Source organism: Castanea sativa, chromosome 1 (genome assembly GCF_040712315.1).
Source record: "Castanea sativa cultivar Marrone di Chiusa Pesio chromosome 1, ASM4071231v1".
NCBI classification, from domain to species: domain Eukaryota; kingdom Viridiplantae; phylum Streptophyta; class Magnoliopsida; order Fagales; family Fagaceae; genus Castanea; species Castanea sativa.
In genome coordinates this window covers 87,258,768-87,285,781 of record NC_134013.1, presented here as the reverse complement: position 1 = coordinate 87,285,781, position 27,014 = coordinate 87,258,768, and the positions used below count along the sequence as shown (strand labels likewise).

At 36.3% G+C, this 27,014-nt stretch overlaps 1 protein-coding gene, 1 long non-coding RNA gene and 1 other non-coding gene across 3 annotated transcripts; 2 read left to right on the top strand and 1 right to left on the bottom strand.

Moving 5' to 3' along the window:
• Nucleotides 1-1,285: 1,285 nt before the first annotated feature.
• Nucleotides 1,286-1,370, top strand: TRNAM-CAU (transfer RNA methionine (anticodon CAU)). Its single transcript is given in 2 exon segments — nucleotides 1,286-1,323; nucleotides 1,335-1,370. It is a non-coding gene; the product is annotated as a tRNA-Met (tRNA).
• A 3,574-nt stretch (nucleotides 1,371-4,944) lies between these two features.
• On the bottom strand, nucleotides 4,945-11,442 carry LOC142622128 (uncharacterized). The gene is made up of 2 exons (XM_075795559.1): nucleotides 8,392-11,442; nucleotides 4,945-5,473 (listed from the first exon to the last, which is right to left on the bottom strand). Exons 1-2 carry the CDS (start codon nucleotides 11,405-11,407, stop codon nucleotides 5,118-5,120), a joined length of 3,372 nt encoding a protein of 1,123 aa, XP_075651674.1. The 5' UTR covers nucleotides 11,408-11,442; the 3' UTR covers nucleotides 4,945-5,117.
• A 13,536-nt stretch (nucleotides 11,443-24,978) lies between these two features.
• Nucleotides 24,979-26,409, top strand: LOC142640284 (uncharacterized). The gene is made up of 2 exons (XR_012845177.1): nucleotides 24,979-25,395; nucleotides 26,141-26,409. It is a non-coding gene; the product is annotated as an uncharacterized LOC142640284 (long non-coding RNA).
• Nucleotides 26,410-27,014: the final 605 nt, after the last annotated feature.

Genomic DNA, 27,014 nt, shown 5'->3' with positions numbered 1-27,014 from the left:
CAATATATCAATCAGGTCTTCTATACTTTTCATGCTGTCTTTACCTTCACTGATTGCAAGCCACTTGGGCACTTCAGTATTGCTAAAAGCACTCTTCTGTTGAAAATATTTCCTACACTGGATTCAAAGGCAAGAAGGCATTGTTGTATCATCATTTGCTTGAGATATAAATTTTGCTGCTGGTGTTGCCCTTGCCTGTCTCACCATACTTTGCTGTTTGGCCATTTGATCCTCAGTTGCCAGAACTCATTCAAGCGAAAAAAAGAAAAGAAAAGAAAAATTGCTAGAACTCCTTGAAGCAACAGTTAGAATGATCAAGGCGAGTAAAATATTTCGATCTTAATTACTAGTGTTGACATAGGGAGATGTTCTAGTTTATTAGCAGAACCTATAGAACGCTTTCAATCTTAATTCACCTCGTAAACCTCAAGATAGAGGATACTTAAAAGAGGAACAACTAAAGGAAAAGCATTACAAAAACAGAAAAGTAAAAGAAAAAGGTTTAATCTACAATAAAGAACATTACTATATTCACCAATAGATTAAAATACAATTTTGGAGCCATGGCCTGAAGAAACTTTTCTCGATATTCATCCTTTGATACTCTCTTAGATATCCAATAATTTGAAAAACCAAGACAAAGAATCCACCCCCCTTAAATTAAAAAAAAAAAAAATTGTAGAGACAACACACTTGTTAGATATTACGAAAGAACTAATGATGGGCTTCAAGTGTCACCTTCTTTAGTGTAAGATCCAAATAAGGATGTGGACTCCAAAAAATATAAAGACTACACACTTGTTAGATATTACGAAAAGAACTAATGATTTGGGCTTCAAGTATCACCTTCTTGAGTGTAAGATACAGATAAAGGATGTGGACTCCATGTGTATGTTCCCAAGCCACCAGATAAGGCTAATGCAGCAAAGAATGAAAGAAACAATATTAGAAATTTTGTCAGAAATAGGATCATTTACTTAAATTCAGATACTGATGTTTGAGAACTACCAATACCTGAAAACCATTAGCAACATAATGTGGAAAATGCTCCCTAAATGTAGAGGCCATGGTTTCAGCCAGCATCCAAGAAATCCATGAGTTCCCAAAGCAAAAATGCTCAACTCGAAACCTAAACTTTTGAAATTTTGCATAGCTACTTTGGGATTTTGGCGTTAGAGTATTCTTTGGCAATTGGACATTCACGTCAAAGTTTGAATTTCATATTCAAATTTGGTGCAAGATGAGCAAAAGTATCCTGATAAAGTTTACAACCATAACCAACTTCGGGGTGGTGGCGCAGTTGGCTAGCGCGTAGGTCTCATAGCTTCTGAGTTATCCTGAGGTCGAGAGTTCGAGCCTCTCTCACCCCATCATTTTTTGTTTTTTACGTTTTCCATGTCTACGTACAATGCCAGACTAAAAAAATGCATGAGTCATTTTGAAACCCTGATAAAAAATTTTGGTAATCTACTATTTTGTCGAATGAGTTCCTCTTGTCTGTTCAAGAATTTGAGGGCATGAACTACAACCACATATATGTTTCCTTTCCATAACTGAAAAGGAACTGATCAACTAGAGGTTAGAGCTCCATATTGGCCACCAATTAAAGCGCAGGCAATGGAGCCAAGGGCAACTGCAAACCATGTTATCACTAACAGCTATAAAGAAGAGTAGATTTGCTATATTTTGTATAATGCGTTCTACAAAATAATATATCCTATTATGTACATTATGGTGTATCATTCTAATATACAATATTCTGCCGATTCACACATTCTACCAAATAAAAGAAGATAAGACATCACTCCATGATCACTTCATGCAAAAAGAAATCTCATAACATTTCATTATCTATATTATTAGACGGAATGACATCCCACTCTCACCGAGTTCGAGAACACACACACACACACACACACACATATATATAATGCATTCTACAAAATAGTACATCTCACTATGTACATTCTAATATACAATATTCCACTAGTTCACATATTCCATCAAATAAAAGAAGACACGACATCACTCCATCATTTCTTACAAAAAGAAATCCATAACTTTCCTTTATCCACGCTATTAGACAAAATGACATCTCACTCTCACCACATAAAAGAAAAACAAAGTATATATATAAATATATATAATATTTATTCATTAAAAAAGAAAAATAAGTGTGTAATAACGCTGAAATTGTAAGTCTTAACTCATAGTTTCGAAATTGAAAATGTAAATTAAACTCACCACTTTAGTGTAATAGTTTGTATTATTTAACACTAGTGCTTAAAAAAGTATATCCAAAAAATTTAAGGGGCCGTTTGGTATACGTGTATAAACACATGTTTTCAATTTTTAAATAACATTACACGCTTATTAAAATGAATAATTCACCCAAAGTGAGCTAATGATAATTGCTATATAGGTTTTACAAATTGGCATATCACCAATAATAGAATGTAAATCGAGGGTGGACAAAATACGGTATCAACATCCTTACGTTAAGAAACCTTACATCCAACACATATTTTATATTGAACCTCACATGATTCATATAAAAAATCTATTAGCCCTTGCAATGGTAGTTTTGCCATGTAAATCGAGGGTGGACAAAATACGGTATCAACATCCTTACATTAAGAAACCTTACATTCAGCACATCTTTTATATTGAACCTCACATGATTCATATAAAAGATCCATTAACCCTTGCAATGGAAGTTTTGCCACCAAATTGACATTTTCTTCCAAAAGACCCAAAAAAGTCCATCAAGTTCTAAAAGAGCATCCTCATCCAAGAAAAGTCTACTCGAATAGAAGACATCAAGTCCAAAGTGGATCCCTTAGTCGTCCTCTACCATGAGCTCATCATCACCAGATTCGTTAGTTGCAAAGAATGGGGCCAACACCCCTCCTTGCTCAGAACACTCCAGATAGAAGGCACAGAAATTCAATATAGTTATTATGACTATATAGATGCCTTTGAAAAGATTTTATTTTATTAGAATAAGAACTTTGATCATTATGGTTCTTAATGTTTGACAAAAATTTCAACAGCCAAATACCGACATGGTTCCTTAAGTGGTGGGAAATGTTTGGATCAATCACTCAGATCTTCCCAGAACCTCTCTAGGATGCCCTCAGGTGTTTCAACTCAAGATTCCAAGTCAACCATCATAATTCCCAGTTTCCAGCAATCTTGCATATGAGCAGTAGGTATAAAATCCATTGGATCAGTACGTGGTCCTATGCAATTAATAACAATTTGCTAAACATGGAATTCTTAGTGAAATGGTGGGATGGCCTCAAAATTGACCTAGTCATCAATTAGATAAATAAGGATTTCCCTCCTTTAGTCCCTAGGACTATTGCCCAAAAGACAAGGTCTTAGTCTAGCCTAGAATCCGTCTCAGTTGCCGAAAAATCTAGCAAAGAATTAAAAGATCTTGCCGATCAGTTGCTCCTCCAGGCTTCACAATTAGAAGAAGAAAAAAAAGACTTCTCCTACCTCTTCCGAAGCATCCACCAGTCACCAACTATTTAACCCCTTCTAGGATTCTCAAGACTCTTACGAGGGCCATAATTTGGATAGTCCCTAGACTATTCTAGTAACACCAGTCACTATTTAGAATAGTTCCAAACAGTCTCAGATTCGGTCATTATTCAAAATAGTACCATCAGACAAGTTACTATTCATGAATAGTACCAACTGACAAGAAAACAAAAACAATACCAATTGACACAAAAAGACAAAACATGAACAGTGTTGCAGCTACGCTGCTCTTTCAAGGTTCTCGCCTACTTTCGGTGGAAAAGGTTTTCACCCTCTGAAAAAGCAAATTACCCCCCCCCCCCAAGAATTTCAGGAATCTTCAAAGGATCCTAAGCTCCCCCAAAGGATCCTAAGCTCCTCCTAGTCTGTATAAAGAAGCTCAAGTTTCATTCGGAGGCAGGCTTGGTTCAGCATAACTCCCTCTTACAAAATCCCTTAGTAATCTTGTATTAGGAATATCCAATCCTATAACCAAATGGAATTTCTATTTTTCTGTTTTCAATGTAATCATATGTTTGGCGACGTGGGTTTTTGGGTTTGGTCAGAGGGAAAAGGGTTCTTGGATTGTTGGTAGCGTGGGTTGAGGAAAGGGAAGCAACGTGGGAAAAGACAAGGGAGCTGGGCGGCATGGGTTGAGGCTAAACTAGAAAAGAAAAGGGAGAGGAGGTAGTGTGTGTGAGAAAGGGAGAAAGGACTTTGTGGCACAAGTGGGTCAAGATTAAAAAATTGATACTTGGTTTTAACATTCAGCTATAGTGAGCTGTTATAGATGGAAACTCACTGTAGCTAAGTGTAAAAAATTTAGCATGTTTGATGTAGTTGGTATTTTGGTTGTCCAATATAGTATTTTTTAGCATTATAGCATTCTTAATGTGAATGCTCTTATGTACACCCACGAAAGACCAGTTAGCCCATTTTTTCAATAAGGGGCTTCCTTTTGCTAAATTATAGAAGATCAAATTCAAGCTAAACCTTCTTTAAAAATCATGCTTAGGTTATTAAGCCAAAAAAAAGAAAAAGAAAAAGAAAAAAACATGGACAACTTATTGCCAGCAAATTGTATACATGTTTGTATAAGAACATTTGTGTAATTGTAATTGTGAGTCCTTCATATAATTGGTATTTATGCCCTTTATATTGTTGCTTAAAATAAATACAACCACATGCATTGTGGGGGTGATGGAGTATAAAAATTTTCATTTGTCATTCTTTGTCCATTGATACTAAGAGTGTGGATTTTCTTATTCAAAAGATCCCAATTACATTTGTTCATACAAGATTTCAGAATGTCAAACTTAGTATCTTTATGCAATAAATTCTTTATGCAATAAATTCTTTATGCAATAAATTAAAAGCTTGGTATATTAACTTTAAATATTAATAGCTTGGAATAAATTTGATTGATTTTGGTCCCAAGTGACATACTACTTGTAAAGCTTATAAAATCAAAGTACATACCAAACTAGGGTCACAAAATTACACCTTGAAAAAATAGAAGAAGAAGAAAGCAAGCTTTAACAATGTCTTTGCATGTGCACACATAAGAAACTTGAGCAATAACGCAAATATCAAACACCATTATTTATGTTTCCAAGTAGTGCCAATTTGATTTTATTAACTTTGGCCACCACGTCCTTGATGTCAAGTCTTTCATCTGGTAATTCTTCAGAACACCTCAAGCCTAATTCCAAGATAGATGAAAGGATAGTTTGCATGACAGTCACATCTCTTCTATCTTCTATTCTAAGCAAACCATCGTCCACGACTTCCATTTTGTCAGGAAGTGATGCAATCCATTGCCTCATACCTAGTTCTCCAACAAACATTTCATCGGTAGGTTTCTTCCTTGTGATCATCTCCAACAATATTATCCCATAGCTATAAATGTCACCTTTAGTGGATACTCTCCCTTCAGAACCGTACTCTGCCATACTCATATATGTCAAAAAGTCTTTAAGTTAATGATCTGAATGTTTGTCCAAAAAATGTAAAAACTCTACAAATAAAAACTTTCAGTGGGTACACACACCCACACCCCATTCATACAAAAAAAAGGTGTTTATTGTATGCATTCCATCAATTGATGTATATATGTATATTAGATTCTTCTATATATTTATGTGTCTAATTGCTATTATGTTCTTATGGTTTACCTTTGTAATTAGGAATGATTGCCAGGATTACTGCATAATGTAGTGTACTTTTTTTCACAATCATTAATGTGGTATGTTGTGATTTGTAATTATAAAAGTGGCATTTTATACCCCTTACGACTCGGGCCCTTGTTCCTAAATGATGCTAAAATTCTAAAACCCAAGGTTGATTTAGGCCCAATCAAATTACAAATTTGACTTGAGAGATGTTAAAATGGAAAATATAACTTTTTAATAAGCAAAAAATCTATTTTTTGAAAAATGAAGGCCAAAGAAAACCCTCGACCTGCATACGTAGGATTTCAGAGACATAAAAAATGCAAGTTTTTTTGCATTAAATACTGAGGTTTGGAACGAATCTCACATCGTCTAGAAGCCGTTCCAAACCCCCATTTTCACAATATAAATAGCCATACAAAACATAAAATGTCCTAAGGGAAAGCCTGAGATTCACTAGAAATAGTGAATCAAAGAAGGAGTTTTTTACAAATCATCCTCAAGTTAATTTTGTTTGATTGAGGCATATTCTGGCCTTGATCTTTGAATTTTAAGATTACTAATTGCATTTTTATTGATTTGTGAATAGATTTGACTGAGGAGAACGGTAAAAAATCAAGCCTAGGAGCTTTTTGGTTTGAGGTATTTTTTTACAGCCTTCTCTTTCTTTTCTACTTTTAATTTTGCTTCTGATATTTTTTTTTTGCTTTGTTTATGTTATAACATGTTTGTTTAGATTAGGTTTATGCTTCCCTATATTTTGAGCATGATAGGATGTTAGATTTAAGTTTTTTTTTTTTTTTTCTCTGATTTTCTGTTTCTGGGTTTGGGTTTAGGGCGTGTTTGCGTGTGTGCTTCTTGCATGTGTATGCAGGCTCGAAGTATGCGTATGCATGCAATTGCCTGTGTACGTAGGCCTATGTATGCACACGCATACTTGTGCCCAAAAATCCTAATTCATGTTTTTTGTGTTTTATTTCACATCATACGCCTCTTTTTCATTCCCTTTCTTATGCTTTCAAGCCTTTGCTTCTCTACTTATATGTTAGTTTTTCTTCAATATGCTAGATTAGAGTTTTCCTTTTTGTTCTTATTTTAATGTTATGAACATGCATTCATATGCTCATTCATTGATGTCATAGGTGCTGAGTTATTGCAAGGTTGAGGCAAGTCATGCATTGGTATGAACATGCATTTTAATGATGTAATTTGTTTGTTTGATATTTTATTTCATGTCTAAAAGTTTGGAATACATGTGATGATCTATGTTTGCTTGCCATGCCTATCTTGCTTCCTTGTTTTGTTGTGGCCTTGGATAATGTAATGTGTTAGGAGACGCCATGACTAGATGTATGCTAGGGTTTGTGATGGATAATATGCATTATTAGATGGATGTTAGGTTAACATGAAATGCCATGCTAGATGAATGCTAGGTTGATATGATATGTATGCTATGCCTGGGTTGGGATATGTCATGCTAGATGAATGTTAGGTTTCGGTTGATTGTTATGATAGATGTATGCTTAGGTCTTGTGGAATGATTGATGCTATGTTGATTGTTAGATGCATGTGAGTGTATGTGTGTGAGTATACATACAATATTGAGTGTGCCTTTAATAGGGTTAAGACATAAGACACAATGAAGGGAAGCAAACCTTAGGGTTAGGCGGTTTTGGGTGTCTAACACTTTTCCAAAACCGTACCTTAACTCCGAACCCATATTTCTAATAGTAAGATCAAAAGGTTCTTTCTCGAGAGGATGCTATATATATGGTTCTTAAACTATTGCAAAAACTAAGTGGCGACTCCCATCCCATTGTGTCCATATGTGTATGTAAAGTTTTTATCAACAATTTGTGAAGAAATTTGTGTCCCTAATATTGGTTATATACTTTTGTAATTATTTTTAGCTCCCAACTTCCGAGCTAAATATGAACACTCCTTCATATCACTACATATTCATTTGAGTTATACTTCGAAATGATTTGTATTGGGCTTAGAGGTTGATCACCATAACTAAACTTCTATAGTCAATTTAGGAAAATTGATCTATTGGATCACTACCTTTGTATATTGTTGATGGCCATAAAGTGGGAGAGCATTTGCATTAGCTCATGCAAATTTTTTTTATATTTAGTATAAGAACTTTTTTTTTTTCATTTTATATACTCACTTTTCAAAACACTCCACATTAAATTATTTATTTTACACTACTTTTCATTAAAATACTATTTCCTTACCAAATTCTTTAAAATTATTTCAAGTCATATCTCTCTCTTACTAATGGGGTGAAGTAAATAATTGTTAAAATATACACTTACCAAGCTACAAAACCATGTATATTTACACAGTTGCTGTAGCAAAAATAGATTTTTGAACAATTCTACATTGGTTGATGTAGGAGGTTTATGAGATAGATTAGGTAAAATGTGAAGTTTTTTTCCTATTTTACAAACTGATGCAACAAGCCATATCAATACTATGGTTGTTGGTTGCATTTACGAGTCTAGCATTTTAGTACTGTTGAATTAAATTGTATTTGACTAGATAAATCAAAATATTAATTTAATGCAACTAGATACGAGCTGATTTGAACTACCATGCACAATGTTATTCCTAAGATTAGCCACTACTAAAGTTATTCATGAAATTAGCTAAATAATTAAATGAATAGAGGTGACTTCATGCATACCTGGTGCGATATAGCCGATTGTACCAATGGTTTTGGTTTGGGTTGCATCCTTATTTTCAGCTAAAATCTTTGCAATGCCAAAGTCTCCAACATGTGCAACCATGTCCTCGTCCAAAAGAATATTGCTAGGCTTCAAATCACAATGTACCACGCATTCTAATTGACCATTATGGAGATAATCTAACGCTGATGCAACATCAACCATAATGCCTACTCTTTGAACAAGATTCAAGCAGTAGTTGTGAGAGTATAACCACTTTTCAAGGCTATAATTTGACATATACTGCAACACCAAAGCTTTAAACTCGGGATTGGAGCATACACTAATGACTTTAACCAGATTTCTATGTCGGAATGCCCTTAACACCGTGCATTCAGCATCAAAACTTTTGAAAGTACCCTCCAAATGCAGGTTTAGAACTTTGACAGCAACAATGGTCCCATCAGACAGTATCCCTTTGTACACAGCACCAAACCCTCCAATTCCAAGCAAGTTGCTTTCACAAAAGTTATTTGTCCCACGACAAAGTTCATGATATGATATCATTCTCTGATCCACTGTAGGTAATGTGAAAAGTGAACTTGGAATTCGCATGTTATATTGTGGATGTCTTCTTAGCATAATGACCAGTGTTGCAAATATTATAATTGATGCAATGCTAGGAACAATATATTTGAGCAAAAGTTGTTTCACCCTTGCTCCTTTAGAACTGGGACTTGTGCAAGGTGGAACTCCAAAAATTGAATTCCCACAAAGTGCTTCATTACCTAAAAATGATTCTGCCTTGAAGTTTGCAAAAGGTCCACCAGAAGGAATCTCTCCTGATAACTTGTTGAATGACAAATTCAGACATTTGAGAAACCGAAGTGCCTCAAGAGACTTAGGAATTGCACCAGATAGATTATTGTTTGAGAGGTCCAGCTGATCCATTCCTTTCAATTGTCCAAAAGAACGAGGAATGTCTCCTTGAAATGAGTTCTTTGACAAATCAAGATTACGCAAGCTTTCAAAAGCACCAATGATACTTGGAACACTTCCAGTAATTTGGTTATGAGATAAATTCACATACTCAATAACATCGAGTTTTCTTATGTTTGGAGACAAAGATCCGCTAAGGGAATTTGATGATAAATCCAAGAACAATAGATTTTCAAGATTCCACACATTCAATGGGATTGATGATATCAGTTTGTTATAACTCAAGTTTAATCTCTGCAAAAGACCGAGGTTTCCAATGCAATTTGGGATGGATCCAGAAATTTTGTTCTTTGAGAGAGATAATTCTCCCAGCTTGATTAGCTGGCAAAGCTCTTCAGGAATGTTTCCTCCAATATTATTGTCTGTAAGATTCAATCTTTGCAATTCCTCTAATCCCCCTAATGTTGACGGTAGATTTCCAGACACATTGTTAGAGCTCAAATCAAGCACGGTCAAATTTTTCAAGGAACCAATTCCTATTGGAATTTGACCCTTTATTTGGCTTTGACGCAAATCAATGAGTTTAAGCGAATCCGAAAAATTTCCAATGGTTTCCGGAAGTGTAATATTCAAGGGATTGAAGGATATAGATAGCAGCTCTAAAGATGTGCAACTGGTTAAAGATGTAAGGAAACTATGCCTTTGATGACCAGGCACCTCTCTTAGTTGATTCTCACTCAAATAAAGTGTTTGGAGATATTTTAAGTTTCCAAGACTTCTGGGTATAGGTCCAGAGAGTAAATTTGCTGATAAATCTACTAGGACGAGGTTGGAACAATTTGAAAGATATGATGGGATACCACCGCTAATTTTGTTGAAATCAAGATACAAGATTTCAAGATTAGGGCAGGAGATCTTAGAATCTAATGAAAGATTTCCAGACAAGGAATTACCCATTAAGTCGAGAAGTTGTAGAGAGGTAATGTTGAAAATATTTTGGGGTATTGTCCCAGTGAGATCATTATATTCAACATCAAATACAATCAGATTTTGGAGACGCCATAAATCACTTGGAATGCTTCCTTTAATGTTGTTACTTTCAGAAGCAAACTCTTGCAACGTCGATAAATTGCTTATGATAGGAGGAATATTTCCAATTAAGTTGTTACCTCCAAGATAGAGGTATTCAAGCTTTTTTATACTCCCAAAACCTTTTGAAATACTTCCGTCAAACATATTGTAAGATAGAGATAGATTTGAAAGCTCTCTGCAGTTATTAAACTGTGAGGGGAGCTTACCACTGAATATGTTGAAGGAAATAAACAGTCCTTGAAGATTAGGACAATGGCTACAAAGATCCATTGGAAGGGTTCCTGAGAGGTTATTTCTTGTGATAGAAATAGCCACTAGAGAAGACAAGTTAAAGATGACTAGAGGAAATGCACCAGTGAGGCTATTGTCGGTCAATGCTAAGACCTCTAATGACGACAAATTGCCGAGGGACGATGGAATTGTACCCATAAGACGGTTTCTACCAAGATATATACGGCGAAGCCTTGGTAACATGCCTAAATCTTTAGGTATGCTACCATTTAAGTTGTTTCCATAAAGATATAAAGCTTCAAGTTTCTGGCAATTATGTAGAGTTGGAGGAATATTACCTTCCAATAGGTTGTTTGGCAGCCAAAGTTCCCTCAAGCGGTGTAGATTACCAATCTCATGTGGCAGAAAACCAGAGAAACTGTTGTTTCCAAGATCAAGTGAGACTAGGAAGGAGAGGTTGCCAATATGAGGGGAAATGGTGCCTTGTAGACCCACATGGGAAAGGTTCAAGGCTGTGACTCTTAGTCTGCGTCGGCTGCAAGAGACCCCAAACCAGTCACAGAAGTTTGTTGTTGTGGACCAGTTACTAGCAGAGAAGACAGTATCATTTGGATGAAAACTGATTTCAGATTTGAAGGCAATGAGAGCTGATTGATCTGTAAAGTTGTTGGAAGAGTGGGACAAGTGAAGTATGCATGGCTGCACTAACAGAAAAGCCAGGAGCAGGAGAATGGATCGCCTTTTAATTAGCATCATGAGGGTGAAGAGAAACATAGAAAGCTCTTTGGAGTATCAGAGGGCTACAAACATGAGACTTCTACGGTTTATGTTTATGGCAATGAATTGTGGACTTAAAAAGAAGAATTAAAAGGTGATGACAAAGAAGAATTAACTTAGGGGTGTTTGGGAGAGAAGTTTGAATTATGTTATTTAAGTGTTTTTGATATACATGTGAGTGAAAAAGTGTGTAAAAAAATATATAATATTATTTAAAATGTAAAAATATGAGTTAAAACTCACTCATCAAATAGGGCCTTAAATTGCGCATTGAGTCTCCAAAGAGATTGACTTAAATTGCTTGTGTCCAAAATTTGGTTAAAATCCAAATAAATTAGACTCATTGTTCAGTGTCCATTGATGTTGAAGGAAAGTTGGTTTGCTGGTCTACGGGGCTGACTTAATAAGTGATACGCAATTCTCTAACGCCACCAAATTAAAGGAGGCCCCATTTGTAAAAAAAAAAATTATATATATAATATATTTATTTATATATTTTAATTAAAAAAATTTTAAGCACTTTTATTGATCAATAAAATGTATTAAAAATACCCTATTGTATTCTAAAATACAAAAGATTAAAAAGGGTAAAAACAAAAATAATTAAATTTCAGCTAACAAAATTAAATTTTAGAAGTCAAATTTATTAACTCATTCTTAAAATATGCTAAAATCAAAATTAATACCAAAAAAATTTATTAATTATACAGCATAATTACCTTGAAATATGCTAAAAAAAATTATAAATTTAGAAAACAAAAGAAAAACCTCTCATCTCTCTATCTCTCTGCCTCAGTGGCTCTCCATCTATATTCTTATGGTCTTACCTTTCTTTTCTTTATTTTCATCTTGATTCTTGATCTTTTTCCAAAAACTCAGTCCATCAGTCTAGCTTAAAATTTCTCTTTATTTATTCCAACTTACCAGTCTACCCGTCACCAGAGTTATTCTTCTTTAGTTATTCTTCTCTTTCTCTTTGTCTTTCACAAAATGAAGACTCACAGTCTTCTATTTATTTAACTTAAATTATATATATTTGTAGTTTGTTTCACACTATTACTGCACAATTGTTTGATGAAAGTCCCATCATATGACACGTTTTTTTTGCTATGATAGCTTTTCTACCCCTCTTTGGACCTTCATAGGACACGTTTTTTGCTAGGATGATAGGAGTAGTGGAGTACAGGCTGCACGGTTTCTCACTTTTTTTTTTTTTTTTTTACGAGTACAGCCCTCAGTTATAACTTAGACAGTTTTTCACTTTTTTTTTTCTTTTTTTTATATGACACTTTATCTATTATTATAAATTATTATATTAATTAATAATTAATGTGTATCATATCAACTCATTCCTATTATAGTGACACTAATTTATTAAACTATATATTAAATTAATTTTTATTTGTGCAAGTTTAGACTTTAAAGTAGTCACGGTTTTAGAAAAATTGCAATAATCAAGTTCTATTGTTCTATACTTTAAATTTTATTTTTAGTTAAATTATTATTTTTAATTATAAATTGTGTTTTATTTATCTATAAATATTTTCTCATTATAAATGTCTACTAGAAAATATTTATTTGGATATGAAAAACTTCTAAAAAAAGATTAAGTGGATTAGTTATATTATCAATTGAAAAAGAAATGTTAAAGGAATTTAAATACAAAAACTTAATTAGTAATTTTGCATCTCAAAAAGCAAGAAAAATAGATTTAAAATAAAAAAATTCAATATATATATATATATATATATTATTTGATTAATAGTTAATTATAAAAAGGCCTCACTTAAAATTTTCGCCTAAGACCCCAAAAGTTGTTGAGCTAGCCCTACTGGTCTAATTTCAAGGGGCTTAACTTGTTGGTTCCCACCCAAATTAAGAATAATGTTACCTACTTAAACTATTTTACAATATTTTTACAAATTACTAATATTGTTTAAACATTTTTTAAATAATTATTGATAAGTAAAAATGTGATGTTAGTATGGTTTTAAAAACTGGTACGGACAATTTTTCAAAAAAAAAAAAGGTACGGACAAAGAACTGTAAAAGGGATTGATTACCGATTTTTTGGTTTGCTCGAAATCGAACCGATGATCAAACCAATGATGTCATAATTAATAATTAATAATTTTATAATTAAAAAATAATAAATAAATTATATAATAATTTTATAGTAACTAATAATATTTACTTTAAAGAATTTATATCATAAAAGTTTAATCAGAATCGTTAAATAACTCCCCTACTATTCCACCTTTGCCTTTAGGACTATTTTTTTTTTTAAACTTTTCCCTGTAAAGGGTTAGAAAAACCAAAACACACAGTTTTGTGAGAAAAGAAATAACACTACGAAAACACTGTTTTGGGTGAGAAAAATCCTCTTGAGAGAGAGAGAGAGAGAGAGAGGGAGACCAAGGAAAGATTAAAATGGTGTGAGTGCTTATAGGTAGTGATGACTTCGAAGAATTAAAATGTGTCACTGTTAGAAATATTTTTTTTAATAAAAAAGGTGTCAGAAACATGGAATTTTAGAACTTGACTACTTATTAAATTTGCAAGATGAGCCGAAAGTCTTATTAAATTCCAAATAAATTAGACTTATTGGATGTTGAAGGAAAGTTCGTGATTATGCATGATGATGGTCTGCTGGTTCAATTTCAAGGCTTAATCAATTACTAAGCCCAGTTTTCAACTTATTTAATTATTATTTTTGTGAGAAAAGAAATAACACTACGAAAACACTGTTTTGGGTGAGAAAAAGTCCTCTTGAGAGAGAGAGAGAGAGAGAGAGAGAGAGACCAAGGAAAGATTAAAATGGTGTGAGTGCTTATAGGTAGTGATGACTTCGAAGAATTAAAATGTGTCACTGTCAGAAATATTTTTTTTAATAAAAAAGGTGTCAGAAACATGGAATCTCAGAACTTGACTACTTATTAAATTTGCAAGATGAGCCGAAAGTCTTATTAAATTCCAAATAAATTAGACTTATTGGATGTTGAAGGAAAGTTCGTGATTATGCATGATGATGGTCTGCTGGTTTAATTTCAAGGCTTAATAAATTACTAAGCCTAGTTTTCAACTTATTTAATTATTATTTTTGTGAGAAAAGAAATAACACTACGAAAACACTGTTTTGGGTGAGAAAAAGTCCTCTTGAGAGAGAGAGAGAGAGAGAGAGAGACCAAGGAAAGATTAAAATGGTGTGAGTGCTTATAGGTAGTGATGACTTCGAAGAATTAAAATGTGTCATTGTTAGAAATATTTTTTTTAATAAAAAAGGTGTCAGAAACATGGAATCTCAGAACTTGACTACTTATTAAATTTGCAAGATGAGCCGAAAGTCTTATTAAATTCCAAATAAATTAGACTTATTGGATGTTGAAGGAAAGTTCGTGATTATGCATGATGATGATCTGCTGGTTTAATTTCAAGGCTTAATCAATTACTAAGCCCAGTTCGTGATTATTCTTCTTCTTCTTCTCCTTCTTCTCCTTCTTTTTTTTTTTTTTTTTTTTTTTTTTAATTTGTGGTTTCTTTACTCCTAATCTCACTTTTTAAAATTTTTCAATTCTCTTCTTCCTCATTTTGAATTAGTTATAAAAGAAAACACTTCTAATATAAAAATTTGACTATAACTTTGTTGATGCCTATTTTGACAAAAGGGTCCAATGGTAGAAGAAGCCCAATAATATGAAAAGAAAGGAAAGCTGTAAAGTAAAGACCATTGGACTAGAATGACAGGAATGATGGTCCACAAGCCCACAAAATAATAAGTCGTCTCAAAGAAAGCAAACGGGTCAAGGAAGCCCTAAAGAATGAAGTAATAAGCTCATGAGAATCGTAAGGAATGGAAAGAAAGAAAAATGGGTTGGAGGAGCCCAAAGAAAGGAATTAGTAAGTGGGATTGGTTCAAAGGCCAATAAGTCCAAAGGCAAAGGATGTGGAGGAAAGCTCAAATGATTTAGCAAAAGCCCATGGGAATGAAAGAGGTAGGAAAGAATGAAATGGGTCAAGAATGCCGAAGGAATGAAATGGGCTAAGGATGCCCAAAGAATGAAATGGGCCGAGAAAGCCCGAGGTGTTGAATGGACTAGCCCAGTAGGAATACTGGGCAATAAAAACTAAAAGAATGAATACTATGAGAAGTTGGTATGGTAGACATTACAGCCCGCAAGCCTAGAAGTAATAACAAGCTAAGCAAGGAAGAATGATATTATAGCAGGAACAATGTAGTGGCATGGCAAGAGCACTAGCCAGCCCACGAACAAAGGATGAAAAAGGACATGGGCCGAATTAAAAAAGGGAAAACCCACACCCAAGCAATGCCCAGCCCGAAGAAGAAATGAGATGTACAGAATGAAGACCTAGAAACTTATTCACGCCACAAGAGTTAAATAAACACTAGAGCGTGCAACAGAGTTAGACAAACCTGAAGGCAATGGTAAATGCGTGAGAGCCAAAAAAACAATGGACTCATATGGAAGTGGAGCATACACACAAGAGAGGGTGTGGTCTGGTGGTAGGGAGAAGGGGGAGCCTATTTTGGGGTTCTCGCTCAAGCTCTTTTGGGAGAAATATCCTGCTGGGATGACATGTCATTCAAAAGAGGTAAACATGAGCTAGAGCCACTAGATGCATGCTATAGAGGTTGGTAAGGGAGAGGATTAACCCTTATCCGGATGAGAGTGTCAAGGGAGAGTAAAAACAAAACAAAACCACTTTTGCCTGGGAATAAGGCTTGGCACAGCTAGCCAGTGTAGTGGTGGTGGCTAGGCAACCGGCAGACTAGTGAGTAGTCTCGGAAGGACATCCACAACAGGACAAAAGCGGTTAAGGAGCAAAAATGGCAAATCCTGTCACGACAGGCAGTATAACAGGCCATAGACGTGCACAGTAAAACAGGAACAAGGAGGGAAGAGGAGAAAAAGGGGTGCAGGAAAGAAAAAGAAAGAAAATAGAGAAAACGAGGGAAAGAAAGAAAGAACACAAAAACCAAGAGTAATGAAGAAAAATATGAGTGATAGAAGTAAAAACATGCATCAATAGGCTACCCATTTCTCTCCCTATCAATAGCCCACTCTCTAGCAAGTCAAGAATCTAAGATTAAGTCATTTGGGTCCGTTTTCCAAAGTGAGTAACTTCTACAGCAGGATCCCCCCTTTGAGATTACCCACATTGGAGATTGGTTCTCTTTTGGACTTGAATCTGCTAAAGGGTCAAGTTCATTCCTTTAGCAGATTACTCATCTTTTCCTTTGCCATGGTTGACTAATGATTAACATGACACCTCATTATTAACCTATTCCTGCCGTAATCGCGAACTAATACTTCTTCCTTTGTGGAACTGTTCATGTATTATTGTTTTTAGCTAAGAAAAAAATTTTAGTTAATGCATTTTAGTTATCCTGCTATATTGTATTTTCTTGCTATAATGCTTGTAACAATTATTCTTGCCATGGGCACGTGAACATGCTCAAGATTCTTGCTAGGACGCATCGACACAAGGAGGGCCCAACTTGCACATAAGCTGGCCTAAGGTGTGTCTCAGTTAGGCCAGTCTCGACTCTCCTGCCCTAGAATCATAGGGTCGTGGTACAGCAGGAGCAATCTAGCCCAAGATGCAAAAAAGGCCGCCACAAACTTCTCATCTATAAATTTAGGTACTACAATATATCTTTAATTTTTTTTTTTGAACTGCAATCCAGTTGCCAAAACAAAACATGAATAAATGTCTTCTCTTCCACTCCTTTTGTTTCCCTTTGAAGCATAAATAGAGGTAATTTTCTTAATATTCAATCTATTTTATTTTTTCTTCCTCGTATCCTTGCAAGCTTATCTTTATTTTACACAAGTTTATAGTTCTGAAAGATTTTCCTTAACTCCCTCTAGGTGTTCAAACTTGAAATACTCTTCTCCTTAAAAATACAGATAATTTTTAAATTAAAAAAGAAAGCCCCTAAACACGCATTAATAAATAAATAAATATATATATATATATATACATACACACGGGGTTAGGAAAACCAAAAAACACACTTTGGTGAGAAAAGAAATAAAAACTACCAAAACCATTGTGGGTGAGAAAAATATCCTCTAGATCCACAGAGAGAGAGAGAGAGAGAGGACAAGGACAAGGACAAGGAAATGATTTGAATTTAGATACACAATTTTTGGAGTTAGTGGAGTGAACATTTAAAAACCCACATGTCTATCTATAATAAATAATTGTTTACATGACAAATGACACTTATATATGTGTGTGTGTGTGTTTCTCAAATTAAAAAAAAAAAAAAAAAAAAATACAAGGGGTTCATGGAGCCATTCATGGATCCTAATTTTTTTTTTTTAAAGAATAGAAGTATATATATAGGTACTATTAAAATTACATTTTGCCCCCCTTAATAATATTATTGATCATTATAAGATAAATACTAAAACTATAAATTTTTTTACAACATTTTTACTAACTATTGAGGTAGCAAATTCTTACTGGTTTCTGTCTAGGCCCATCACTTACATCACTTTTTTACTTACTAATAATATCCATTCATCACAACAACAAATTGTAAAAAAAATTGTAAATCTAGTATTTTACTCCTTTTAAAGGCCATAAAAAAATATATAGATAAAAAATCAAAAACAAAATATGCAAGCCAAAAAAATTAGCCCAACAACAAAAATCACTGATAGCAAAGCTAAAAAAAATTAAGACCAATCATCCAATTTTACCAAAAACAAACAACTTGGCCCTTTAAAAAATTTTAAACAAAATAATTTTTTCTTACCAGCAAAAGACACTCTACACACACATAAAAAAAAAAAAAGAAAAAAGAAAAAGAAAGCTCTTGCCGGCTAAGTAGCGAGCCAAAAGTCAAAGCCGTCGCACGCAACCAACAACAAAGATGCCCCTTAACTCTAAGTCTTGGCTCCATCCCTCCAAGAGTCCACCAAGCTTGCCGCATGAGGGAGAAAGGGGGTTCTGGGGTTGAGAGAGAGAGAGAGAGAGAGAGAGAGAGAATTAAATATAAGGTTATCATTATTTAAAAAAACCAAGTATTTTAAATTTTAAAAAAAGAGCAAACTTTAAATGGAAACATGTTGATGCAGAGTTTGTGTTTGAATGATTTTTGTAAGGACCAAAAAATCATAAACCAGCTTAAATTTCTCCTTGCTAGTTCCCTGACTAAAGATCCGAATACAATATATTTGGTAGAGAGGGTCCAACAACAAAAGTCCTCTCTCTATATCTTCCAGTTCCTATTTATATCCTTGGCTCCTCTCATCTCAGCGCTACACCTTGCAATCTATTATGCTTCTTCCCCCGACACCTGTCTGTCGGTAATGGAGCAAAGCCCTAACTTTGCGTTCCATACTGTTCAGGTCACGTCTACATTAATGCAACGGATAAAGTCGATACTTTCTAATTAATGCGGCCAGAAAGGTTGATGCCAGACATTTAATGCAACCTTCTAAGTTATCCTGCCACATTCAGCTAGTCGCAATACATCCCCTATGTCATCAATGCCCGTGCCACTTCATCCTCGGGTATCCTCGGGTAAGTTTCCTTATTCCTTTATTCTCCCTTGCTTACTATGTCTCGAGCTTCCCTTCCTCGGGTCCTCGGGTTCTTGAGTCTTCGGCACCTCACAATAGCCCCTTTAACACTTGAGTTATTAACCATAAATTAATAACCAAGTTTTAACTTCGCATACACGCTTCTTATATGTTCCTTTGTTTTCACATGTACAGACGTCTTTTCGCTGCCCCATGACCCGCGTCTGGCGCCTCGTATCCCACGATGGAGCATTTATGGAGTCTGGTGTCTCTTTTCCCGCGCACGTTCTACGGCTGGATGAACATTGTATGGCTCAGATTTCGCTCTTAATTATGAGCGGGAAAGTTACCGCCCTTACCTCTACTTTCCCACCCCTATAAAAGCAAACCTTCAGGCTGGATGAAGCTCATTTTGGCATTTTAAAGGATTAAAAGAAGAGAGAGAGCTCCTGAGGACAAGTTTTAAGCATTCTTCAGAGGTGTGTTCATTTTCCTTTTGTTTCTTTCTACTTGTTTGTTTTCCTCCTTTTGTCATGGGGATTAATGGGTAGGTACGCTAAGCTAGTTAACACCGATGAGGCGAAGGCCGCTTTTAAAAACCGATATAGGATCCCCAATGACGTAGACATTATGTTGTGAGGAAGAAGAGATTCCACTCGTATCTCGGCCACCTGAGTCCATTTTGATTCCAATGATTGCATTCATTGAGGGGGGAATGGAAATTCCTATGGGTAGAGTGACTAGGGATTTTCTGATAAACTATAGGCTTACCCCATCACAATGTTCCCCAAATGTCCTTAGAATTTTAGGATGCGTAGACGCCCTTAACCGAAGGATGGGGACCAATTTGACCTGGCACGATGTAAACTGGGTGTACAACTGCCAAAAAGGGGACAGGACTAAATATTATATGAAATGTAGAATCCCCTCCGTTAGGCTGATCTCTTGCTTACTCGATTCAAGTAAAGGAATGGATGAAGATTACCTCGTCATTTCGGGAAATTGGCATGACGGCCTACACTGCCCTACCCGAGAAGGGGTGCCAGGTAGGGTTCCCGAGGACCAACCTAGTATTTAGGACTAACCATTTTTCCTTTATGTGACTTGTATTGCTTAATTTTTTCATTCTAACGGTTTTACTCCTTATTGCAGACGATAATCGTACCACTCCAAACTTGTCTGCTGTGAACCGTGAAGATCTAAACAGGATTCTTCGGTCAGAAATATTTTTACATAGGGACAGACAGCTCCGAGCGGCCCACGTCATCCTCGGCTACACCCCATCCACCAAACGTTTCCAAACCCCGAAGAACGTAATCAGAGCAAAGGATCTCCGACTAGCTCAGATTGACGTTGCGGTTCCTGGATTCCTACTACCTGCACCTCCTCCCGCAGGAACTCAAGACGCACAACTTCCTGCCCCACTTGCCGCCCGATTACTTTATCCCTTGGAACAGGCTGACAATCCTGTAACCGAAGAAAGAGCTGCCACTCCCGAGCCAACTCAACCCGAGGTGACGGAGAAGGACTTTGAAGTGTTCTATCTCAAAGACGCTCCTTGCAGTTCCAATCCCTCAACCAGCACAATGGGTTTTCAGGAGAAAGAGCCTGACCTGTTGGCCTTGCTTCAAGCGCATGCAGGCGATTCTTCACCGGCAATGCCGGTCCCTCCTCGTCCAATTACCCCAGCTATAACACATGCACCTTTTTCGGAAATTGTGGACAAAAAACGGAAGAGGGGCCAAAGTCATAAAAATGTAATAGAAATCGAAGAAGGGGAGAGTCTCGACCCTTCTTCTAAAGATACCAGGGCTGGAAAAGCCCTTTCCAAAAAGTCTGCTCCTACTGGTTCGTCCAAGGACCCCAGTAGTGAGCCTACAAGGAAGGCGTCAGCCTGGCGACCCAACTTCACCCTCAGTTCAGGTAATCCCGTTCTTGATGATGCCAACCTGAGGGACCCGAAGAAGGGAAGCTCGAGCCTGGTGGTCGAGTGTTTAGAGAAGGCTCTATGCCTTCCTGAAGATATGGCTGAATTGCGGTCATTCTGCAAGAGGGAAGTCTTCCTGTCCTTGAAACAGGATTTAGCCAAGGTACTTCCCAAATCTTTGCACATTCCATCTACGAACCTAATTCCTTATGATGACTAACTTTGTTAATTCAAATGTATCACAGGCAGTCCAGGCCTCCTTTATGGCTAAAGAATGGGTAGCCACTCGCTGGACCTTGCCCGGAAAGCTGAGCACAACGCCGAGGCGGCTGTGAGGGTCCAAAAAGAAGCAGAGCTAAACTTAAAAGAGACCCTCACTCGCTTGTCTGAAGTAGAAAAAGCTCATAAAAACGCTGAGGCTGTCCTGCAGAGCTACGAATCACAGGCGAATCTTGCTCTTGAGGCCCAAAAGCAAGCTCAAAACAGGCTCGCCCTTACTGTTGTTGAGCTTAAGCAAGTGCAAGGATTGCTAGCCACCAAGGAGCAGGAGCAGGCTGCTGCTGAGCAAGCAGCGTATGACGCTGGGATGAAGAAGGCAGCTGATAGCTTGACCGCCCAACTCAAAGGGGTTGCTAGAGCATTTTGCTTGGAGGTATGGGGTCATGCTTTGGATGCTGCCGGGGTAGCCGCTGACGCTGAACTCCGAACTCCAGACAGCGTTTACTATCCTCCGGCATTACGCTTAGCTCCTGCTCCACCCATGCCAACAAGTGAATCAGCTGCGCCCGTCCCTGCTCCTGACCCATCTGATGTGCCAACAACGAGAAACCCTTCTCCTACAGTCCAGCCCGTGGAAGAAGTAATTGAAAGTGACTTGGCTGAAGAGCCGGTAAAAAAGAAGAAGAAAGATAAAGAATCTGAAAAGAGAAAAGACAAGCAGCCTGTTGCTTAGTCGTTTTATTGTTGTTGTCTTTTTTTTTTTTTTTTTTTTTTTTTTTTACGGGTGTAGTGGGCCACATGACTGCCACATTTTTGTAATGAATATCTTACAAGAAATTAATATCGGCCCTTTTTATTATGCATTTATTATCACCATGTGTTGTCGTTCGACTGTTACCTTTCACGCATCCAGATAGAGGCTTAGATCAATTAAAAATCATGATATAAATTAAAAGTTGTTCATTATTATACTTGTGATCTTAAAAAGCATAGAAGGATTAACTTGGGAACCATAATTTAACTACTTAACTTTTTACAACGTTTGAGAGGTGAGGCACGAAACAAAATGAGCTTAGCGCATCTTAAGGTTACTTATACTTAACTGTTTGAGGTACACTAGCCTTTACCTTGTTTTTTGAAAAGTTACGATGTTAGACTTATGGTTCTTGTATCTGGCTCGTTCCTTTAGTTGCTAGACTTTCCTTGACTTATGGTCCGAAGAACCGAATAAGAACCAAGATCCGTTTAACACTTGTGTGTTCTTTTCTTTTGTTAAGTGGTTAAGTTCTCTTAGACTGGTGGCCCGAGAAGCCGATCAAGAGCTAAGATCAGTTTAACACTTGTGTTTTTATAAGTGGTTAATTTCTCTTAGACTTGTGGCCCGAGGAGCCGAACAAGAGCTAAGGTCAGTTTAACACATGTGTTTTTACAAGTGGTTAATTTCTCTTAGACTTGTGGCCCGAGGAGCCGAACAAGAGCTAAGGTCAGTTTAACACTTGTGTTTTTATAACTGCAAGATTGATTCAAATGAAGGCAAAGCAACAACGACAACAACATTTTTAGTACAAAAGGAAATTCTTTTCTTAATAATAATAACGCCGTAAGTTATTTACATTCCAAGGGCGAGGAATCCCCCTCCCATCCAGATCTTCCAAACGATAAGCCCCTATACCTGCTAATGAGGTAATTTTATACGGCCCTTCTCAATTAGGTCCCAGTTTTCCCCAAGCAGGATTTCTTGCTGCCCCCACTACTTTTCTCAGCACCAAATCACCTGGTACCAAGGGCCTGGACCTAACTTTCTTGTCGTATGTCTGTTTGAGTTTCTGTTGATAGCTACCCATCTTCACACTGGCTACTTCTCTTCTTTCCATCAATTTCATTATACATTTCCCAGTATCGGTCGGAATAGGTTTTGAGTGTTTCGCCTTCCCTCATAGATATAGACAGTAGAGCATCCAAGGGTTTTGGAATCCTAGTACAAGTCATGAATCTTGCTCCATATGCCCTAGTCAACTCTTCAAAAGATTTCAGAGAACTTTCTGCCAAAGCATCAAACCACCTCATGGCCATAGGCCCCAAACTGGAGGGAAAAACTCTGCACATCAGCTCCTCATTATTCGAGTAAACGGCCATCTTTTGACTAAAATGACTGACGTGTTCTACAGGGTCAGTCCTCCCGTTGTACATGGTAAAAATGGGTTGAGAAAACCTACGAGGTAGCTTTGCCCTATTTATCCTAGACACAAAAGGGGACTTAGCGATCTGCTTCAGGGCTTTACCCATTGCGTCACTTCCATCATAGTGATATAACCCATCAGTACCTGGCAACCTCATCTCCTTCTGCTTCTTGGTCCTAACACCCAAAGATGAGTTGTCACGGGTCACACTTCGAGTAGGCTCAAATGTTGGGGGCTCATTTCCTCCAAGGTTTGCTTCCGAACTGTCACTGGAAGAACAAGCATAACTCTTACATCTCCGTTTTCTACTATCCAAGCACTTGCGTAAGTAAGCTATCTCAGATTGCATTTGTTGCAATACATCATCGCGAGACATTTGCCCCTCAGTTGGTGATCGTTCTTCAGCCCCCTGACCGCTATCATGTGCTTCCGCCACCCCTGAGGTATGTCCCTTCCCCTTTCCTTGCTGGAGGCTTACAGCTACGTCCCTACTTCGTGAACTCACTGATTCCTCTCTTTCTAGATACGCCTCAGTCATATACTTCCAAACGGAATGTATTAAGTTGTTGTTCCCACAAACGGCGCCATTTGTAAGGACCAAAAAATCATAAACCAGCTTAAATTTCTCCTTGCTAGTTCCCTGACTAAAGATCCGAATACAATATATTTGGTAGAGAGGGTCCAACAACAAAAGTCCTCTCTCTGTATCTTCCGGTTCCTATTTATATCCTTGGCTCCTCTCATCTCAGCCCTACACCTTGCAATCTATTATGCTTCTTCCCCCGACACCTGTCCGTCGGTAATGGAGCAAAGCCCTAACTTTGCATTCCATATTGTTCAGGTCACGTCTACATTAATGCAACGGATAAAGTTGGTACTTTCTAATTAATGTGGCCAGAAAGGTTGGTGCCAAACATTTAATGCAACCTTCTAAGTTATCTTGCCACATTCAGCTAGTCGCAATACATCCCCTATGTCATCAATGCCCGTGCCACTTCATCCTCGGGTATCCTCGGGTAAGTTTCCTTATTCCTTTATTCTCCCTTGTTTACTATGTCTCGAGCTTCCCTTCCTCGAGTCCTCGGGTTCTTGGGTCTTCGGCACCTCACAATTTTTTTTAATAAAAAAAATCCAACGTTAATCATTTAAACAAATTACGAAAAATATGAATGAATAATAAAAGTAACCTATCCAAAGATTCCAAACTCAACCTTAACAGAATCCAATTACGAAATATATATATTTTTTTTGGTTAGAAATTGTGAAATCTTTTTGGTTACGTTAAATTCTGCTATTGGCAAAACTCACAGGTCGATACTTCAAGCAAAAAATTAGTTGTTCTACCACGACATTGGTGATTGTGATGACGGTGTTAACTTGCAATTAAAATGAAAAAGGAAGAAGTTAAATTAGCTGCAAAAAAAAGAATTATACTATAAAATAATCGTAGCATTTACTCGAGGGAAAAAACAAAAGTCAATGATGAAGAAGGGAAAAGAAAAAGGAACTTGCAAATTGGATTAGAGAAGACATAAATCTTTTTCATAATTTGTGTTCCTGTATGTATGTATCCAATTCATTCTCTATCTCATATATAAATAAATAAAGAAGGCATAATCTTTTTCATAATTTGATTATATAAAAAAATTGCAAAAATAATACATATAAGCAAAAAACACTTTTACTGCTGAGGTAAACGTAGATGTAGTAGCTTTACAAGAGGGATCCGGATCCTCTCCATTTCATTAGAAATGAAGAGTGTCCAGTTAAGGGCTGAGATTGATTTAAAATAAATCCATGGCTTAAAATTTGCCACATCATTTAAAAGCACTAACAGAGACTTAACTGAGTAAAAAGCAAAAAACGTTAGGTTTTCTTCTCTAACTCTCTATCCCTCTCCTCTCTGTTTCTCTCTGCCTCCCATCAAACCCAGCGATGTTTAGGCCTCCCCCTATACAGATCCTCCCTCCGTCGCCGCCGATGAAGCGGAACCTCGCCGTGCTCGCCTCCACCAAGCTGCCGTTTGTCCCTCCCGACGATTACCACCGCTTCTCCTCCGTCGTCGCCGATCGTGAAGCCGAAGCTCTTGTCGTTAGATCTCCTGTAAGTTTGTTATAATATTGTTTGTTATTATTATTTTTTTAATTTTTGTTCCTCTTTTATTTGAGTTTATGTTTAGGCGCTTTGCTTGGCATATAATAGCGCAATTATTGGCTGATAATCTGAAATAAATTAATAGTAAAATTGCTTTGATTTTGATTTTGATTTTTGGTGGTTGATAGTGATTGCAACAAATTCAAGCTTGTTTGGCGCGTTTCTCGCTCTATGGGACACTGTCAAATTTTTAGAGCGAGACTTGCTTTTTTTTTAATCTAATTTTAATTTTTGCTATGATGTAGGCTATTGTAGTTGAATTTTGATGATGTAATTGCTTCTTATTAGGATACCCTTTTTCTTATATGGACAAAAAGGATAGATGATAGAGATAAGTAACCACACGCTTAATGGCTTTCAGTTATCAATTATTGAGCTAAAATCTTTATTTTTGTTGTCATTGTATGAGTATTCTACTAGATTTGGTAGTGTTTGTATCCCTTCCTTTGTAGACTTTGTTAATAATTTGAATTTTAGACTGTATTGTGAGTGAGAGCTGAAAAGTTTTGGTTTATAATTATTTAGAGGGAATCTATGTATGCTGCTTGTATATACTTATCCAAAAAAAAAATGTATGATGCTTGTATATAAATTTTCCTGTTTACTAATACAGTTTGAATCACTTGATTCACTTGTCAAATAATAATGCTTACAGGTATCATCTCTTTTTGTGGTTTGGTTTTGGTGTTTGCAGGAATTGATTATTTGAGGAATCCTCTTGGTATTGATCGGATCCATCTTGTTGCATGACTAGCGATTTGCAGTTGAACTCAACTCTCTACCAGTTGAGCCAAATATCTGTGAAATTAGTCGTAAGTGGAGTGCATAGGATGGTGCACATAGTCAAGCCATTTTTCTAGCTTAGGATGCTGTTTTTCTAATTTAGAATCATGTTTTGTAATCTTTGACATAAGTTGTGGACAAATGCTCTAATGGTTGTTTATATACCAATTGGTTTTGTAATGGTGTACTAGTGTTTTGAGTTTACTTTGTACATTTGAATATATGGAATTAGGATACATTTCAGGTTCATAGCTTGTTTTGAATCACAAGATGACCATAAAAAGAAAAATCCTCCAAAAAAGATTCATGAATGGAAACAATAGAAGCTACTACCAGAAATCTTGTTTGTTAAATACATAAGATAAGAACCTCTTATCACTTATACAAGAGTTGCAAAAGAAATTCTACATGAAACCATTCAAGGTTCACGTTTTCAACCAAGGTTGTCAAAATCGAGATCCTACGTAGGATCGTGAGAGGTAGGTAGGATCGGAGATTGTAGGATCAGATCGTAAGATCCTACCTATTTTCAAATTTTAAACAAAAAACCTATTGATAGTGACTTTGTATGTTATATAATCACTTAAAATATGAATCCATCCATTAAAAAAAATTGCATCATAAAATGTAATTTGCACGCACTACATCGTTCTTCTGTCATTCTAACGAAGTAAAATATATTTAACTTTTGACATAATGTATCCAAAAAGTTCAGTACATGTTTAATTAGCAACTAAGTACCAAAATATTATCTATACATATGGAAAATGTTTTCCAAATTCTAA